The 20343-nt window shown below is 38.2% G+C and overlaps 1 protein-coding gene across 24 annotated transcripts in view; it reads right to left on the bottom strand.

Moving 5' to 3' along the window:
* The window catches only part of ICA1 (islet cell autoantigen 1), a 150366-nt gene that overhangs the window by 123579 nt on the left and 6444 nt on the right, over positions 1-20343 (bottom strand). For 11 of the 24 annotated variants that reach the window (XM_023250393.2, XM_023250382.2, XM_023250380.2 and 8 more), the window contains exons 2-3: positions 5072-5109; positions 1223-1388 (exon numbers count right to left, since the gene is read on the bottom strand). In XM_023250393.2, coding sequence (XP_023106161.2) covers positions 1223-1388; positions 5072-5109 — 204 coding nt within the window. Of the gene's footprint in view, positions 1-1222; positions 1389-5071; positions 5175-20343 lie in introns of all 24 variants that reach the window. The other 13 variants (XM_023250388.2, XM_045052415.1, XM_023250387.2 and 10 more) reach the window with 5 other exon arrangements.

Below are 20343 nucleotides of genomic sequence, written 5' to 3' on the forward strand. Positions count from 1 at the left end.
AGGCAGACAAATGCATAAACATTTGGGATATTTTCATGAAAGATACATACTATGAACAGGGGCCCTGGGTCTGGTTCTCCCCTCAGAGGCACAGAATGAATTATCCTTCTCCCACATGACAGACCTTTCTATACAATCAAGAACTAATATAGGTCCCCTTAAGCCTCTCTGTTCCAGTATAACCTTTTGAAATCCTGGGCTTTTTACTCTAGTCCTGTTAAATGTGCAGTTCATTATCTTTAGCTTATATGCTTGTTTGTTTGTTTGTTGAGAGAGGGGGTGGGGGAGAGGGGCAAAGGGAAAGGAGGAGAGAGGGAGAGAGAGGATCTCAAGCAGAGCTTAAGCTCCCACTGTGTGTGGAGCCCAAAGCGGGGGTCAATCCCATGACCCTGGGATCATGACCCGAGCAGAAATCAAGAGTTGGATGTTCAACGAATTGAGACCCCAGGCACTCCCTAGCTTTGATGTTAAATTTACAGATCATTTTGAATTCTTATCAGGTCGTGTACTGTTCCTCACAGAAGTGATAAGTAGGCTTTTTAAATTTTAATCTAAACTATTAGCAGAATGTCTAACAAGATAGGGAGTTAGTGGGCCTTCTACTAGTTATATTAGTATTTGGGAATCAACCAGATAGGAATTCAACTTACTGTATTTTTAAGTAATCTAACTAAATATCTGCTTAGTTAATTCATTCAAGAATTTTATTAGACTCTACTAGGATCTTGTGCTATCATCTTTTCCCTTTTTTAGAATGTAAGTATTTGCCTGACCCTAGTGTAATACCATGTGCAGTGGGTTTCTGATTCCATTAACTTTTTTCAACAAGCATTTATTGAGAATTTACCACTTACCATGCAATCCAGCCACAAACTTGAAAAACAAATTAACTGAAGCATACTAGTGGTTACACAAGAATTTGTAGGTTTTTAAAAAATATGCTGGGATTAGGGTACCTGGGTGGCTCAGTTGGGTGAGCACCCGATTCTTGATTTTAGCTCAGGTCACGATTCCAGGGTCGTGGGATCGAGTCCTACGTTGGGCTCCGTGCTGAGTGTGGAGCCTACAGCCTACTTAAGATTCTTTCTCTTTCTCTCAAATAAAAAACTATATATATATTCTGGAATTGAATTTTCCTCATCCTAGATTTTCCTCAAGAACTAGTTTGCGATATGTTTTCAGATATAAAGCTCACCTAGGCTTGCCCAGGTGACCAGCTCACCTCTAGCTTGGCATCCAGGTCTGCATCAGAGGCAACAACATGCTCATCTTCTTTCTTCCCTGTGGCTTTAATAAAGGCTTGCTTCGTTTCCCAATACTTCTGCTGCATCTTATTTACTACAGACTTATCTTGAGTATATCGATCCTGTAAGTCCCAGGGATAACTGCTAAAAAAACATTTAAAGAGGTATCTTATTCATGACTTTCATAAATATTAAGCTATTTTAGTGTGAACAAATCTATCTAACCATTATATAATAACATTAACAAACATATAGATACTTTCTTATGTGGTTATTACACCAAAAAAGTCAACCAACTCTTACTGTGAAACCTTAAAAGTTAGTGAGGAAATCAAGTGGCTTTTGCAGGAAATTGAGAAGCTAAACCTTGAAGAGTTTAGCTACCAGCAGGTTGGACATACTCCTTTTCCAAGTGGAGAAAGTAAGGCCAAACTAGGCAGGGTGCCTGGTTCAAGCAGCCCAGGGAGTTATAGAGATAAGGCCAGACACCAATGTTCTCTCCACTCTAGCATTAGAGCCGACAGTGAAGTGATGGCAGAAAAGTACAGATAAGGGGTTGAAAAATAGCACATTTAAAATGGTTCCTAGAGGTACCTAAAACAGTCAAACTCATAGAATCAGAAAGGAAAACAGTGGTTACCAAGAGGCTGGATGGGGTGAGAGGGAAATAGGAAACCATTACTGAAGGGGTGCAAGGTTTCAATTATGCAAGATGAGTAAATTCTAGATGTCTTGCTGTACAAAATTGTACCTATACTTAACTGTATTGTACACTTAAAAAGTTGTTAAAAGGGCACATCTCATGTTAAGTAGTCTTATCACAGTCAAATGAAATTTAAAAAATAAAAAACAATTAAAAAATCTTTACCGATTTCTGATACTAAAAATTTAAATTTTTTTAAATGTTTACTTATCTTTGAGAAAGACAGAGAGAGAAAGAGAGAGAGAGAAGAGAAGGGGCAGAAAGAGTGAGAGAGACACAGAATCTGAAGCAGGCTCTGAGCTGTGAGCACAAAGCCCAACGTGGGGCTCAAACTCATGAGCCATGAGATCATGACCTGAGCCGAAGTGGGATGCTTAACTGACTGAGCCAACCAGGTGCCCCTGATATTAAAACTTAAAATTCTTAAACATAAATGTTTAAAATACAGATAGGAAAAAAAAAAACATTCTTTCAGGAAGGACACAGTATATGTAAAAAAGAAATTAGAAAAAGAATTGAGATGAAATCAAATTCTGTAAAAGACCAGAGCACCTCAAATATTGACAGAAATGTTGCCATAGTGTTCTATATCTCCCCATGTTGTCTACACCCTCCTCCTGTCTAGAGTTCCTAGTGCACAGGTCCACACAGGATCCCTTGTTTCTCCTCTCTGCAGACATGTACCTTTTTCCACTGCATGCTATCACTACTCCAAAGGTGCCAGACCTGAGTCCTAAAGCATAAGTTGCTTTACATTACTACATAAAAATACCTATACCTTGAAACTTGGTGATTTCTACTCTCCTTCCAGATGGCATTTACAATTTTCCACACACAAATTTATTCTTAAAAAGTCAAAAGGGGTTTCAGATAACTTCTTTACAAAGGTTATCATTAGAGGAGTAGGATTTGGGGGACCTTCATGGTTTCTGCCTTATTTAAAAGTTTCTTTTTATATGTATAGACTTGTTGAACCACTATGCTCTACACCTGAAACTAATTAACACTGTGTGTCAACTATACTTGAATTAAAAATTGTTTTACTATGAGCTCACATCAGAGAAAACAAGTGGAAAAGTATATAACTTTTATGTAAAAGAGAAAATCTATCTCTATAAATATGTGCTTTAAAAGATTGGAAGGGGGTACCGGGTGGCTCAGTCAGTTAAGCATCTGACTTTGGTTCAGGTAATGATCTCACAGTCTGTGACTTCGAGCCCTGCGTCAGGCTCTGTGCTGACAGCTTAGAGCCTGGAGCCTGCTTCAGATTCGGTGTCTCCCTCTCTCTCTGTTCCTCCCTGGCTCGCACTCTGTCTCTTTCTCTCTCTCAAAACTAAACATTAAAAAAAAAAAAAAACATTAAAAGACTGGAAGGATATACCCTCCAAAACTATTTTGGGGAAACAGAATTTTTAGGAGTGGGGAATAGGGTGGACTTCTTTGTATTGTACCTTTTATTTACTTACTTACTTATGTACTTATTTATTTATTGTGAAAGGTCACAGATTAAAAAAATTTTCCATTTTGAAAAAAAGACAAAGACAAAGGGACTTCAGAGATCTAATGAACACCCCTCACCTCTGTCATTTAACAAATGAGGTATCTTAGGTTTCAAAAGCTTACGAATTCTGCCCAAAGTCACACAGGATTAAAATCCAGGCCAGGGCTCATTTCAATGTTTTCTGCAGCCACTGCATTTCAGCAGCAAGCAATGCGGTGGCAGAGTTAGAAGGAAAAAGACTTTGGGGAAGTGCCCACTTCTTAGGGCTCTCCTGTCTCTCTTAGGTGCATGACTACCTACTTCCCTAGTCTGCTGCCAGGGTATGACAGCCAGTATGAGGGTCACAGGATGCAGCCACCCCTTTGTCTTAACGAAGCAAGATGGAACGATTAAGAAAACAGTCTGACAACTCTTGGTTACAAAGCTGGCAAATGGTGATACTCAGGGAAACTAAATCCCTTAGCCATTTATTAATTATCCTTTAAAACTTGTTACATTTTAAGACATGCAAAAATTCTTTTAAGGTTTGACATTTGATACTACAGAGGCCTTGGGCCTGATTACTTCTTTACTGAGACAGGAAGGATTAAAAAGTATATTCCTAAAAAATAATAATAAACTTAAAAAATTAAAAGTATATTTATAATTAACTGTACATTTGAAACATGAAAATACACATCACAATTTTTCATGCTACAAATTCAAGAGATAAAACATGACAAAGATCTACCTGCCTGGTCGGTCATGAGTTCAAAATGGTTCAGAAACACTGCTTGTAGCAGATCTGGAATTTCTAAGACGTTTAATATGCTGCTAAGATGTGTTATAGGCATGTAAATGACAGTGCTAACATTGCCATGATTACCACATTTGACTCAGCATCATCATCTTCTAACCATATTTACCTCCTAAGTGTTCATGAAGGTTGAAGTCATGACTATAAATTAATGAGTCTGGGTTTGTGTTCACTCATTATTTTATAGCTGCCCTATATCAAGTTTCCTGATAACACTAATAACCTATAAATAAAATAGTGCTAAAAAAAGTATCAACTTATTACATTTGAAAAACTGGTAGTAAGAAAAGCCATTAGATTCTCAAAAGAAAAGTTATATGTAAATTAATTTCTTAAGACAATATACATTACATAAGAACTTATATTTTTAGTTATTTGGTTTCCATATTTATTTAGAAAAGATATTTAAACTTGACTAAACTCCATATTGGATAACGGCTAACATTATTTACTGTTAATGTGACTCTTGATTTTTCTTTTTCTTTTTCTTTTTCTTTTTATACAGATTCCTTTCTATCTACCTATTTACTTATATTTTTTTAGTTTTGTTCTTTGAGAGAGAGTGAGCAGGGGAGAAGGGCAGAGGGAGAGAGAGAGAATCTTAAGTAGGCTCCATGCTCAGCGTGGAGCCTGATTTAGGGCTTGATCCCACAACTGTGGAATCCTGACCTGAGCCAAAATAAAGAGTCAGATGCTCAATCAACTGAGCCACCCAGGCGCCCCTAAATCATGATTTTTCTATGCAACACAGATTTACTGAGCATATACAATGTGCTTTCTTCTTTCATTAGTCTCTCCCAATTCAGAAAAGACAACAAATTACTTACCATTTGTGTCCTGACATGTTTTCTTCTTCTTCTTTTTTCTACTGTTGATGATTTGGGGAGAAGGGGCAGGGAAAAAGCATGAGAGGATAAGTTATATTATAACCTGAAATAAAACAAATGTTTAACAGTTAACACTATAATTGTATGTTAATCTGACACACATAAAATTTTCCAATCCTAAACCATTTATAATTGTATTTTAGGGGCCAAACACTATTACTCAGTAACATTGTACACTGGTGTTGAGAATAGTTTAACGCTGGAAGAAATATCCCAGATGAAGTATAAGCAGCAAAAAGGAAGATCGCATGAGAAAAGCAGGTTGCAAACGACTATATAAAATATGAGACCACAAAATACAAAATAACTGAAGTATACAAATATTATATAGTAAAGGTACAAAAAATGGCTAATGATAAACACTAAATTCCAGATGGCATTTAGTACTGCAGAAGTGGGTGGGGGATATTATTCAAGAGGGGTACATAGGAGCTTCAACTGTACTCATAGTGTTCTCTTTAAGACTGATGGTGAATAGATTGCATCTATGTGTCTCTTTATAGATTAGAAATATTTCATAAATGTGCTCACTTTGGCAGCATATACACCAAAATTGGGACAATAAAGAGAAGATTAGCACGAGAAACCCCAAACCAGGGAACCCCACCCACCCACCCATCTACCCAAGAGAATTGGAAGGCAGAAAATACAAAGGATCATGTGTTAACTGTAGAGTTTGGTGGGGAGAGTTGTGAGGGTCCAGACTCCTTGGTGCTTCTTAATCTGTTCTGGGTCACAGGAAAGAAGAAAAGTAGGTCCTTGGTGCTTAAGACTTGATCTTGTGGTTGGCTTTTGGCTATGCTGCTGCCTGACTCTGTCCCCTCCCTGGGACTGACCCTTAGCCTAAGTAGCCCTTGGTATGTGGGCTCTGGCATAGGGTCCTGAACTTGCCAGGGTTCCCCATCACAGGGAAGATGAAGGAAATTGGGGAATTAATCACAACCCCTCCAGTGTATGAGGGTATTGGCCTAGCCACAGGTAATTCTTTGCCTGATCTCTCTCCCATGCCCTGGGAAATAGCTCTCAATTTTTTATTTTTAATTTTCATTTGAAATAGAGTCCTTAGGTAGCCAGAAAAGAAAACAAAATATTTCATAATCAATGTTTCCAAAAAACGAGCCAACACATTGAAAACAAAACAACAACAACAACAACAACAACAACAACACACACACACACACACAAACCCACAAAAGGCTAACATTAGATACCAAGAAAGGGTAGAAAGGAGGAAAATGTGACTATTTTAGTTCTTACTGTCCTAACATTGTATTTTCATCTCATTAGTAAATATGGAAGTAACTCTAGTTTTTGTCCCCCACTTTCTTTGCCCTACTCAGGAAAATGGCCATCCTCAGGGGCAGAGCAAACCAACCCAACCCAACCACATTTGCCTACCAGTTTCTGGAAAGACTGGAGAGATTGTTACCTAAAGGAATGGCCTCTGTCCAGACACAGAATGCTGGCTGCCAGAGTGAATGCTTAGCACAGGAGTGCTTCTGGCTACTCCACAAAATCAACCCACCTGTTCTCCCTCTGCATCAGAAAGGGTCCTGGCAATCAATGTCCCTCAATGATTAATTTTTTTTAATGTTTTAAGGAAACTAAAATGAAAGTGTTAAAATTCCAGGACAGGAGAGAGGAAGGAAGACATTTTGCTGGAGTGTCTGGATGCCTCTGAAATGACAGCATCCAATAATCAGCATGTCTTTTCCTCCTGGAGGGCATCCAAGTTTTTGGACAAGATGCTTTGGGAATGACATTCATGATGAGTAAGCTTTGCCCTCTACTCAGTAAATCATGGAAAGGCCACTCACTTCTAGTCTTAACACCCACACAGCTCCCCTGCAAGTATGCATTTACTTTATTTAGCTTTAAGCTTCCAACAAAATTTCTCATGAAAAGGTACTGTTCAAGGAAACAAAATTATAGTCTTTCCTTGAGTCCAATTTCACCATGAATTATTAGGACAGTTGATACTTTTTCATTTTTAATTAACACTTAGTTATTTTTAATTGTGGTAAAAAACAAAATTTATCCTCTTAACAATTTTTTAATATGCATTACAGTATTGTTAATTATATGTATATTGTTATATAACAGATCTCCAGAACTTTTTCATCTTGCATGACTGAAACTCTATACCCATTGAACCATTCCTCATTTCCTCCACTGCCCCCCCAACACTGGCAAACACCATTCTTCCTGTTTCTATGAGTTTCACTATCTTAGACACATCATATAAGTGAAATCATGCAGTATGTCATTTTTGTGACTGGTTTATTTTACTTAGCATAAGGGTGTCAAGGTTCATCCATGTTGTAACCTATGACAGGTTTTCCTTCTTTTTAAAGGTGGAATAATATTCCATTGTATGTACAAAGCTTATTTCTTTACCCATCCATCCACTGATGGACATTTAGGTTGCTTCCAGATTTTGGCTATGAATAATACTGCAATGAACAAGGGTGTCCAAATATCCAGGTTTTTTATATATACATATCCAGAAATGGGACTGATAGATTGTATGGTAGTTCTTTTTTTTTTTTTTTAATGTTTTATTTTTGACAGAAAGCTTTTGCACACATGCACAAGAGAGGGGGAGGGGCAGAGAGACAGGGGGACAGAGGATCTGAGCAGGCTCTGTGCCAAAAGTAGACAGCCTGATGCAGGGCTCTGTGCTGAGAGCCGAGAGCCTGATGTGGGGCTCCAACTCACAAACCGCGTGATCATGACCTGAGGCGAAGTCAGACACTTAACTGACTGAGCCACCCAGGCACCCATCATATTGTAGTTCTATTTTTGATTTTTGAGGAAACTCCATACTTTTTTCCACAGTGACTGCACCATTGTAAAATCCTACCAACAGTACTCCAAGGTTTTCAGTTTCTCCATATCCTCCCCAACACCTGTTATTTACCTTTTCTTTCTTTTTCTTCCTTCCTTTCTTTCTTTTTCTTTCTTTCTTTCTTCCTTTCTCTTTCTTTCTTTCTTTCTTTCTTTCTTTCTTTCTTTCTTTCTTTCTTTCTTTCTTCTTTCTTTTCTTTCTTTTCTTTCTTTCTTCCTTTCTTTCTTGTGGTAGGAGTCACCCTAATGGATGTGGGGTGGTATCTCACTGTGATTTTGATTTACATTTCCCTGATCACTAGTGATGTCGAGCCTCTTTTCAATGCTTACTATCCATTTGCATATCTTCTTTAGACAAATGTCTATTCAAGTCCTTTGCCAGTTTTTCAATTGGACAATTATGTTATTGCATTGTAGGAGTCCTTTATATAGTCTTAATATTAACCCTTTACAGTTTGCAAATACTTTCTCCTTTTCGGTAGGTTGCCTTTTCACTGTTGATTGTTTCCTTTGCTAAAACGTTTTCATTTTCGATTATTAAAGTATTTAACAATTTAATTTCTTTGTCATGTAATAATAGATAATAAAAATCACTGAGCAAAAGGGATGCCTGGCTGGCTCAGTTGGTGGAGCATGCAACTTTTGATCTCCGGTTGTAACTTTGAACTCCATGTTGGGTGTGGAGATTACTTAAAAATAAAAACTTTAAAAAAAATCACTGAGCACACTGCCCCTTCTACTTGGACTTTTAAGCTATTTCTGGATCATGATGCCAGTGTTCCTCAAGGTACTGTTTATAGGCCACGTACACTGGAATCTTCTGGGGTGTTAACAGGCAGATTCCTAGGCCTCATTCCTTTACCTAATGATCCAAAATCTCTGGGCAGTCTGGGAATCTGCATTTGTAACAGGCTTTGCAAGTGATTATGAAGCACATTAAGTCTGAATACCATAGCTAAATGGCATACAGGAAAAACCCTTTCTGGAAATGGATCTTAACCTGCTGAATTATAATATAGTACTACAGCAAAGAAATCATGGGTGGGAAAATCAGATCAACTCTACGGGGCATATCTAAATGTCTCATGAGAAGGCAGCTGTAGTCAGGACTCCCATCTCCAGCCCCATACACCAGGGACAATTAACACACATTTTAAGATTTCCGCACAAAATTCACCTCATCTTGCCCTACCACTTTCTAAATTCACAGCGTCAAAATCACTACTTTAAAAAATCATTATAATTCTCATCCATTCCTTAATTTCAGTTCAACAGTTTGGTTTATCTAACATGCACCACACATCTAATTATATGCACCAGGCACTGTCCTAGCCTCAAGGAACCTACAGTCTAGATCAGCTCTGTCCAGTAGAAATACACTATAAGCTACATATGTAATTTTAAATGATTGAATAGCCATGTTAAAAAGTAAAAAGAAACAGGGGTGCCTGGATGGCTCAGTGGGTTAAGCGTCTGACTTCGGCTCAGGTCATGATCTCGCAGTTTGTGAGTTCAAGCCCCACGTCGGGCTCTGCGCTGACAGCTCAGAGCTTGGAGCCTGCTTCGGATTCTGTGTCTCTCTCTCTGCCCCTCCCCTGCTCATACTCTGTCTCTCAAATATAAAGAAACATTAAAAATAAAAAAAAAGTAAAAAGAAACAGTAAAAAAGTTTTAAATAATATATTTTATTCAACTCAATATATCTAAAATATTATTTCAACATATAATCAATAAGTAATTTACTGATATATTTTGCATCCATGTTTTTGTACCATCTGAAATCTGGTATGTATTTTATACTTACAGTACATCTCAATTGAGACTTGCCACATTAAGTGCTCAATAGCCACATGTGGTTATTAGTACAGTACTGGACAATGTAGGTTGAGCCATTAAGATAGACTTATAAACATAATGTCCAGATCCAGGAGACTCTTGAAATTTGCAAGGGACATATAAAAAGATCTTTGTGAACCCCCAAATTTGTAAAATCTGCTGTTAAAAAATCATTTTCCCTATTAAACACTATAAAGTCTAAAATAAGCTAATACTACAATTCATGATTCTGCAAAGGAGGCTGTATCTCCACTTCTGCCATGAGACACTTATGAAAGAAGTCCATAATGAATGGTATCATGTCTCAAGCATTTGAATGGCAGAGAGAATAGGGCACCTGGGTGGCTCAGTCAGTTGAGTGTCCGACTTCAGCTCAGGTCATGATCTCATGGTTCAGTTTATGAGTTTGAGCCCCACATTGGGCTCTGTGCTCAGAGCCTGGAGCCTGTTCTGGATTCTGTGTCTCCCTCTCTCTCTGTCCCTCCCCTGCTCGTGCTCTGTCTCTCTGTCTCTAAAAAATAAATAAACATTTTTTAAAAATGTTTTTTTAAATAAATGGCACAGAGAAGATTTCCCAAAGTTCTGCTTGTGGCCATACTGCTTTGGGAGATAAGCAAAGAAAAGGAAGCATCAAGCTGCTTATGGACTTTCCATGACATGAGTGCCATGAAAAGAAAAAGAAAAGCACAGACAGTGTTAAATTCACAGGATATGACCATATGAATGTTTGTGTTTCACTAAACTCTATCCTCAAGGAAGGACAAAGCAGATGAGTCAATAAGAATTAAGACTTTCTCAAAGAAGTAAGGACCCAAGAGTTAACAGATCAATAAAAAGCAAATTCCTGGGGTTCCTGGCTGGCTAAGTGGGTAGAGCATGTGATTCTTGATCTGGGGGTCATGGGTTCAAGCCCCCCATTGGCCTTTGAGCTTACTTAAAAAGACAGTAAGTTCCTAATTTTGATGTAACAACCCAGATGGTATGGGGATGGGTTAGTGAGGAGTGGCCTCTTTGTACTAAAGGGGAAAGTTGTCTGTTCAAAGGCGGAAGTGCTGCTGAGGTCAGCGCCTTCTCAGGTGACACAAAGCCTACCAACCTAACCCTCCTAGACTTAACCAGGCTGCACCTTGAAGTAGTTTACCTCATGCCAGGCAGTAAGACCACAGCTGTTCTCAGCCACACCCATGTGGCTGAGAGGCCATTCTGCCTTGTGGGGAGAAATGGGGGAACGGGGATGAGGGATACTTCATTCAGTGTTTGTACCGGAGCTCCAGGCAATGATTCTGCTTATTTTTCCTCTATGCTTTTCTTACATGCTTGCTGTGGTGTCTTCAGTTTTAGTCACCCGTGCATACAGGCTACAACTTGCGTTTTATTTCCTACAGCCATTGAAAAGCCATTTGGAACACAATAGATGGCCAATACCTAAGACAAAGTTTTTTCCAAATACTCCATGGTTCTCAGAATGCTAAAGCAAGCCTGTGTTAAACAAAGTTTGATGCATTGTTGCAAAGAAGAGGAGTTGGTTTGTCCTCAGATGCCTTAAACCCTTCTACTAGAGTCTCCTCCTTGGAAATCTAACATGGGGAAGTATTTTCATTCCACATAGGCTGGCTTCAGCCACAGTGAACATTTGTTCTGGCCCAGAATCCTTTTCTATGAGCTTATGGAGTTAGCTGATGGCACCTCCAATTACATATGAGTTATGCAAAGAATTTAAAACTCTTCAGCCAACACTTAACAGAGTAAAGGTAAGATAGTAGTTACATTTCACTGTATCAGTACTTTGAATCTGGAAAAATATTACAATAAGCTTTCTCTTGAATCACATTTTCTAAGTGTGTTGTGTATCTTGTGCAGTTTTAAGTCTCAAATTACCTTTCCAACTTTAGCAGATTTTTCTCTTCCATCAGTGAGTAGTTTTTCTTTTAGATGGAGCACTAGTTGAAACTGAGTCCAGAATTCCTTTTCCCTGTATCTGTACTGAGCATATGGTGGATTCTCTTGAATTGTAGATCTGAGTCACTGCCAAATTTGTCTTTTCCCAACTTATTCAAAATTCCTATTTTCCAACTAAAAATCATCACTGAGAGCTCCTCAGTACTGCTGTGCACACCAGCATTTAGCTTTCTTTGGGAAGTGGGCCATTTTTCCCCCATAAGAAACACACTTTTCAAGTGATGTGGGTGCAAAGTGGTACATTTGCATCCTAGAGTAAAATCACGCATTCCCAAACACCAGCTTCATGGCACCACACATCACTGAACAAGTGCAAATCTATTCACATCCCAACATTCCTGAAGCTAGGATATGTCCTACAATTGATACCTTGTCAACGGTCTGCCAGTCACTTTTTTTTTTCTTCACAGAACATAAAATGGTAAAAGGTCTCATGAGCAATGGTTTCTTACATTTGATGAAATAAAGAATAATTATTTATAATAAATCTTCAGTTCGGGGTACCTGAGTGGCTCAGTCGGTAAGTGTCTGACTTCGGCCCAGGTCATGATCTCGCAGTTTGTGAGTCTGAGCACCATGTCAGGCTCTGTGCTGGGAGCCTGGAGCCTGTTTCGGATTCTGTGTCTCCCTCTCTTTCTGTCCCTCTCCCCACTTATGCTCTGTCTCTCTCTCAAAAGTAAATAAACATTAAAATTAAACCTCAGTAAAAACACATCACTACATGCTACAGACTTTAGGGGCTATTTGTGTATAACCAAAAAGGAGAACCTGAAGTCAGGGAACGCCAGGTGTTACTGTGATGTAGAATGAGTGTCATGACAGAGGAAGTGTCCAGGGTTAGGTGAAAAAAAGGGAAGAGGAACCAGACCTGGCTTCTAAGGTGGCCTCTGGGCTGAGTTTCTAACAATCAGTAGAGGCTGGCCAGATGAAGGGTAAGAGTGGGGGCAGCAGGAGTGGGTGGTGGGTAGGTGGTGGTAATAATTCCAGACAGAGGGAAAACAATGACCAAATTCCTGCACAGCAGAACTGTGTGGTGTGTGCATGCAACCATAAGTAGTTGTGCATTCCTAAAACCTAAAGATGAGACATGGCTGAGGAGACATAGGGACCAATCTCTGAGGCCACCTTCTGTCCCTTTCAGCATCTAGATATATTCTATAGCCACTGGAGGGTAGACACTCACTGTGGTTTACTTCACATCGAGTGAGCACCTTCTATGTCCTGTCTTCACTAGAGAGATCATCCTTACTATCCATAACAAATGCTGGAAGCCTATGGAATGCCTCTTGAATTTAGCCTCCAACTACACAATCTGTAATTTTCTGCCAATTCCATCTTCCCATTATTTCAGAGATTATTTTCATCTAGAAATATTACCAGTTTTCAATATCTTGCTTTGTCTTTGGTTTATTTCTCTGGTGCAGTCTCAGAATTAATGCACGTCATATAATTTAGAGCCTAGAGGGAGTTGAGAAACAATCAAATGAAGCCCCTTTCTTGCACACCATATAGAATTGTCGAATCACTATGTTACACACCTGAAAATAGTAACGCTATATATCAATTACACTTCAATAATAAAAATTAAAACAAATGGAAAATCAAAGAATTAAAAACTAAATGAAATAACATGGGGACCTGTGATCCAGGGAGGTGACTAATGGGTCTGAGAAAACAAAGCCAAGGAGCTTCAGAGCCAAGGCTTCAATGAGGGCTCCTGATGGCTTGCCTAATGAAAACAATATAAATCTGTCAGAGGTTCTAGGGACTGAGTTAAAAAATAACTTAATGTTTGTACATTTCTGTTGCTCCAAGTCATTTTTCACCTTTTTTTTCCCTGGAGGATTATCTCTGGTCACTTTTTTTTATGTCAATGATTTTTATAATTTTCTACAAAGAGAAGGAAGTGTATGTTTTAAGTATAAATGCTAAAACAGTTTCAGTAAAAACAGAAAAATGATTCCTCCAGACGTAATTAACTATATTATTTTTAAAACACATACTGATTCAATCACACTCACACATAGTTGAAAGATTCCTACAGAGGGTGGGAAGTTGAAGTAGCCTTCCATGCTTTCAAAAGCTAAATATTAATTAAAGTAACATCATTTTGGGGCCTGGATGGCTCAGTTGGTAGAGCATGTGACTCTTGATCTGAGGGTTATGATTTCGAGCCCCATGCTGGGTGCAAAGTTTATTTAATAAAAAATATATATTAATAATGTGATGTGATTTTGAGTAGCATTTACAGGTGTTTTTCCTATCTCTCAGATATCACATAGCTTTTCCGTGCATATTTTGATAAAGTTATGATTACTTGAGCATTTTATGTAACTTTAAATGGGATTCTGTTTTTAGTTGAGTTTTGTGTCTCCTGCAAGTGATTTCTGACACTTCACAAATTTGCAAGTAAAAGTAAAACACAATCATGCTTCAATTTTGTGAGTCAGCAAACCTTATGAGAGGAAAATAGATTTCTTAACCTTATTTAAGGCAACTAAAAGATGAGTGAGTTTTTATTTAAGCCCTACACCTGCAAATCATTGTTAAAATCTGCATTTTCTGTTAGTGAACTGGAGTCTTAGGATGTTTTTAAATGATCATTTAATTCACATTGATATAGCTCAGATACTACATACAGGCATTAGTTAAGCTTAATGCTTCCCTAAACCTATTAAAACCACATTCCTAAAGTAAAATTTTTAATGTCAAAATATTTGTCTCCCAATACAAAATAAAAGCCACTAAACCCATGATCATGCTGCACATTTGTGCCTTCTTCAAGTCACTTCACCTATCTTACCTCACTTTGCTTGTCTGTGGAACAGTAGACCACGCTAGCTGACATGTCGGATGTCCTCAGTCACAAAAACTATAAAGCTGACTTTAATTAAGTTTAAAGACATTTATATCTAAGAGAAAGCTTCAAGATAATGAACACATCTTCCTTTTTAAAAATGAGCTAATTGAGGTTCTAAAAATGGGGAAGTTCTCAAGAAGGAAAGCTGGAATTGAAACACTAATCTCTTATTAGCAACCTGGTGCTCTCCTCAGCTTCTCCCTCTTTCCCAAGAGATATTTCTCAAAGGAAAATATCCAACACAGCATTTCATATTCTAAGAAACTAAAAAAAGAACAAGTCAAGATATTCTCTAAAAGACCATCATCCTCCCCATTAATGTTAGTTTAAAATGTTATGTTCCCACAAAACAAACTGCAAAACTCAAATAGCTCATTGGGGTGACTGGGTGATTCAGTCAGTTAAGCATCTAACTTAAGCTCAGGTCATGATCTCAAGGTTTGTGGGTTCAAGCCCTGTGTCAGGCTCTGCACTGACAGCTCAGAGCCTGGAGCCTGCTTCGGATTCTGTGTGTCTCTCTCTGCCCCTTCCCTGCTCTCTGTCTCTGTCTCTCTCAAAAATAATAAACATTAAAAAAAAATAAGAAAAAAAACCTCAAACAGCTCAGAAGGGGCATGAGTTAGATTTTGCTCATCTCTTATTTAAAGAACAGCTTGCAAAGGACAATCAATGGTGAATTTTCTGCTACAACAACAACAACAAAAAAAACATGGCAGAAATAACAAAGAAGCTGGCATTTGAAAACAACAAACCTTAAAGAAATCCACAAGAACAAATAATATAAAATGGATTAAAAGACTAGAGACAGGAAAAGAAAAACTAGGTTGTCTTTGCTAAAGAAAAGATTTTTGAAAACCCTTGCTTATAAACTGTACTCACCTTTGATTTTATTTAGGTTGGTTTACATAACTTTCAAAGGTCAATTCAAATTTAGCATACAGATTTTAATCTCTAGTACTTATGGTAGTTTTTTCTCTAAAACCTCAACTTCAAAAGGTGAAATAGGAAGGAACACCAGAGTCAGATAAAGTTCGCAATCACCTCCTACAAAGAAATACTGTATACTCTTCAACTGCCAGCACAGAATATTATTAAATGATAGTAATACATGTTTTCCTTAAATTATAGTTTAAAACTGCATTTTACAATTGGAAAACTCTTAACAATTAAAAAAAAAATTATAGAAGAATTATCTGAAATAAGTGTTATCTTTTAACATTGTGTTGTCCAAATACAGTAGCTGCTAGCCACATATGGATATTGACACTTGAAAGATGGCTAGTCTGAATATAGGTATGCTTTTAGTCTACACTGGATTTTGAAGACTTAGTATATCCCCCCAAACGGTAAAATGGCTCACTGATAAATCTACATTTTATTTATATTTAATATTTATATAAAGTATATATATTTTATATCAACACATTTGTATATATTCCTATTTTTGATAAAAGCTATATCAAAACATTATATGTAAATACCTACTTATACATTCTATTTTATATTTAATTATATTTTATATGTTATATGTGTATTTTTGTATTTTATGTTAAAATGATACTTTGAATATATTGGGTTAAATAAAATATATTTAGCCAAATTATGGAAAGAGCCTAAATGTCCATCAACTGATGAATGGATAAAGAAGTTGTGGTTTATATATACAATGGAATACTACTAGGCAATGAGAAAGAATGAAATGTGGTCTTTTGTAGCAACGTGGATGGAACTGGAGAGTGTCATGCTAAGTGAAATAAGTCATACAGAGAAAGACAGATACCATATGTTTTCACTCTTATGTGGATCCTGAGAAACTTAACAGAAGACTATGGGGGAGGGGAAGGGGAAAAAAAAGTTAGAGAGGGAGGGAGCCAAACCATAAGAGACTCTTAAAAACTGAGAATAAACTGAGGGTTGATGGGGGGTGGGAGGGAGGGGAAAGTGGGTGATGGGCATTGAGGAGGGCACCTGTTGGGATGAGCACTGGGTGTTGCATGGAAACCAATTTGACAATAAATTTCATATTAAAAAAATCAAAAAATAAATAAAATAAAATATATTACCTAATTTCACCTGTTCCCTTTTAGTTTTTTAAACGTGTCAACTAGTACTTTTTAAATTGCATATGTGGCTGCTATTATATTTTCGCATACATCCTTGGTCTAAGACATTGAGCAAATTAGCAAAGAGTTAGAAATTAATTTCATAATTCAAGTCACCAACATTCTGTACAGATACAAATACCTTTAAATAGTTCTTTCTCCCTAGAAGCTCTGATAATTATTGTCAGAAATGTCATTACAAAAATAAAATTTCATATATTTAAATATATATGTATATATACAAAGACTGTAGATGTATGTATACAGACACACGTTTATAGTCTTTTTAAATGACCTACATAATGAGTGCATCCACATTTTCATAATAAATTGCTTTAAAAAGGTCCAAATCTATGTATAAAATGTACTAAGAGTTTCAAATCAGATTCATGGAAATAAAAAGTAGATAAACTACTATAAGACCATCAAAAAAATTCAAAAATGAAAAGATAAAGTCTCTCTATGTGTATATATATACATATGCCACATAAATATATACCTACAAATATAAAGTGTATATACATATTTACAAATGAAATACATTATATGTAATTCATATACAAATATATAGAAATATATGAATGGTTAATAATATTACAGGCATGTTGGAAGTATGTGAATGTAGTGACCACAACTCTACGAAATTACACACAGGCATAATGTCAGCAACTGGGGTAATTAGGGAGACATGAATGTTTACAAAGCTCATTATTTAACATTAAATTTATAAGGTGAAGTACAGCATAGAGATGATCAAATAATTTCTTATGTTTTCACAGGATCACTGAAAGTTAGGAAGAATTTATAGATCATTTAGTATAATTTCCTGTTTTCGCAGGGGGAAAGAACTAAGGCTCAGGGCTGAACAAAATTTCCAAGGCACAGAGTAAACCTTTTTTGTTAGTCTTAAATTACCGAAATACGCACACACCAGCAAGTAGTTTAAAAATGTCTATGCTATGCACAGGTCCTGTAAACAAACTACCACAGCTCCTTTCTCTGGAAACGGCGTGTATTCAAGGACTTTTCTTAGTAAGGTTGCAGCTGCTAACTCATGTTTGGGTTTGGGCTGGCTTCAGAGCAAGGGATGAAGGCAGCCCAGGTAGGGGAGGGGGGAGAAGCAATGGGACCTTAAAATAAAAGTCAGGAGCAAAGAGAAGAAGACAGAAAACAAGTTCTGTATTTTCACATGTCACAACCAACAGAGCCCCCCTTGCCTACATTGCGTCATCTAGCTGATGGTGAGAACTAGTCAAAGATCTCTTTTCCAGATTCTCTCTAGTTTCTTAGGGAGGAAACTTACAGGATTAAATAGCAGAAACACCCAGAGTGAATAAGGCACAAAACTGTTTTTTGTTTTTGATGAGGATCAGAAAAGACAGGGCCATGAGCATATACCTGGTAGTGTAGGTGGAATAACCAGGAAGTAGTCAAAGGGGCACAGGTCCAAGTCAGGAGTGCAGAGAAAAGAGAAGCAGGAAGCAGAAAGGAGGGAGTGGTGTGGCACCAATGCAAAGTTTACCTACTTCACAATGATGCCTGTGCTGCCTATGTCAACAATAAGGAGGGAGCATTAGATACAAAGATACAAATCCTGGCCTTCAAGGAGCAGCAGGTGGAAGAAAACTCCCTAGAGTGATGACCAGTCTCCCTCCTCATTCACTGTAGGGAATCACAGCTCTTGGCATTGCGCTAGGCACCTCCTCTCATAGCCTCCACTCTTCTTGCACCACTGCTCATTTCTTTGGAACTATCCAGCATCATGACTATAACTACTGCCGTTTCCTTCTTTCTGTCTGGAAGGGACAGGTCTCACTCCCTCCGCCCTTTCTCACCTTGCTCAGATAGCTGAAGACAGAATTAGCTACTATTGTTGACTGGAGTGTTCCAGAAAGCAATGTGGAAGCTGAACATTGTGTATGACACAGCTTCACTCTGCAGCTTTCACAGTGCTTGCTGGAGTACTCTCTCTAGGAATTCCTCTTGGAGCCCTGATATGCCATGCTATGAGGCCATACAGAGACACTCCAGCAACAGTCAACAATTAGCCGTCTTTGCTGTACCTGCCCATCTATTATCCCTTCCCTTCAAGTTAATCAACCTCCCTTTCTGCCCTTAGCTCATATTCTTCAACCTCTTCCTCCAGTTACCAATCTTCCTTCTCTTCACTGAGTTCTTCTAAGCCCACATAGTCTGGTTCCCTTCCCTATCATGCTACAGAAAGTTTTTCACTAGGAACCCAATTTAAATGCTCATCTCACTTGACCTTTGGCTAAGCTCTCCTTCCTTGATTTCTCAGCAAACACTATGCACTTTTGAATCTTTTCTAATTTCTTTGTTAGCTCCTCTTTCTCTGTATCCACATCTCATAGATCAGTGATCTGGAAGGTTCCAACCTTGGTTGTCTTCTTTCGCACTTTACCTGCCTCTCTGGGTGATTTAATCCACTTCTGTGGCTTCAACCAATAGCTGTATATGTCGATGACATCAAAATTAAACACCTCTCCAGATGTCGCAGTAGGGAGATGGAAATATGGATCTGGTACTCTAGAGAGGTGTTTAAATTCCCATCTCTGTATTGGAATCTTCACCTGGATGTCCCACAGGCATTTCAGATTTAGCACATCTACAACTGAACTTATCTCTCTCCATGTGCATCTCCAAATTGTTCTTTTGGCCTGTGGTCCCTATGTTAATTACCGGCACAAAACCCACTAAATGGTCTAAGCTGGAAATGTGACTTCTCTCTCATCTTTTGCAGCCAGTCTCCAAGTTCTCTCCCATCTACCTCCTAAAAATCTATTTAAAAAAAAAGTTTGTTTGCTTGTTTAGAGAGTGAGCGAGCAGGGGAGGGGCAGAGAGAGAAGTCCAAGCAGGCTCTGCATTGACAGCAGGGCTCAACCTCATGAACCCTCATGAGATCATGACCTCAGCTGAAATCAAGAGTCAGAGCTTAACCGACTGAGCCACCCAGGTGCCCCCTTCCTAAAAAGCTATTAAATGCGTCTTCTCTTTTCTATGTTGACAGCCAGGACTTAGTCGAGGACTTCAGAGGCAACACTATACCTAAATCTGCCCACTCCAATCTTTTATACCCTGGTCTGAACTACTACTATAACATGCAGATCTAATCATGCTGCCTTCCCACTCCAAATGCTTTAATTGCTTTCTCTTGCCACTAGAGAAATTCCAAAATTCTTAGCAAAAAAACCCCAATGCAAAATTCAAAAATTTTACTACACTCCATACAGAACTATTCCTTCAGACCATTTCAGAATACTAGAGCTTTCCTGAATACACTATGCCTCTTGGAGGCTTTATGAAGGTTCCTTTCCCTCAAAATGTCTTCCCCTCCTTTGTCCAACTGGCAACTTACAGTGTACTTCAAGCCTGTCCTCAAATGTCACTACCTCAGTGAAGGCTTTCCTAACTGAACACCCACCCTTGCACCCCCAGGGCCATCCCACTCCTGTCCTCAATTATAGTCCTTAACTGCCCCATGCTGTTGGTACCCCACACTCCCACTTTCCTGCACTGAGCTCATTACGTCTGCATTTCGGGCACTCCAATGCAAGTCCCTTGAGGGCAGGGATCCTAACGGGTTCATC

The sequence above is a fragment of the Felis catus genome, chromosome A2, assembly GCF_018350175.1.
Source record: "Felis catus isolate Fca126 chromosome A2, F.catus_Fca126_mat1.0, whole genome shotgun sequence".
Classification (NCBI taxonomy): domain Eukaryota; kingdom Metazoa; phylum Chordata; class Mammalia; order Carnivora; family Felidae; genus Felis; species Felis catus.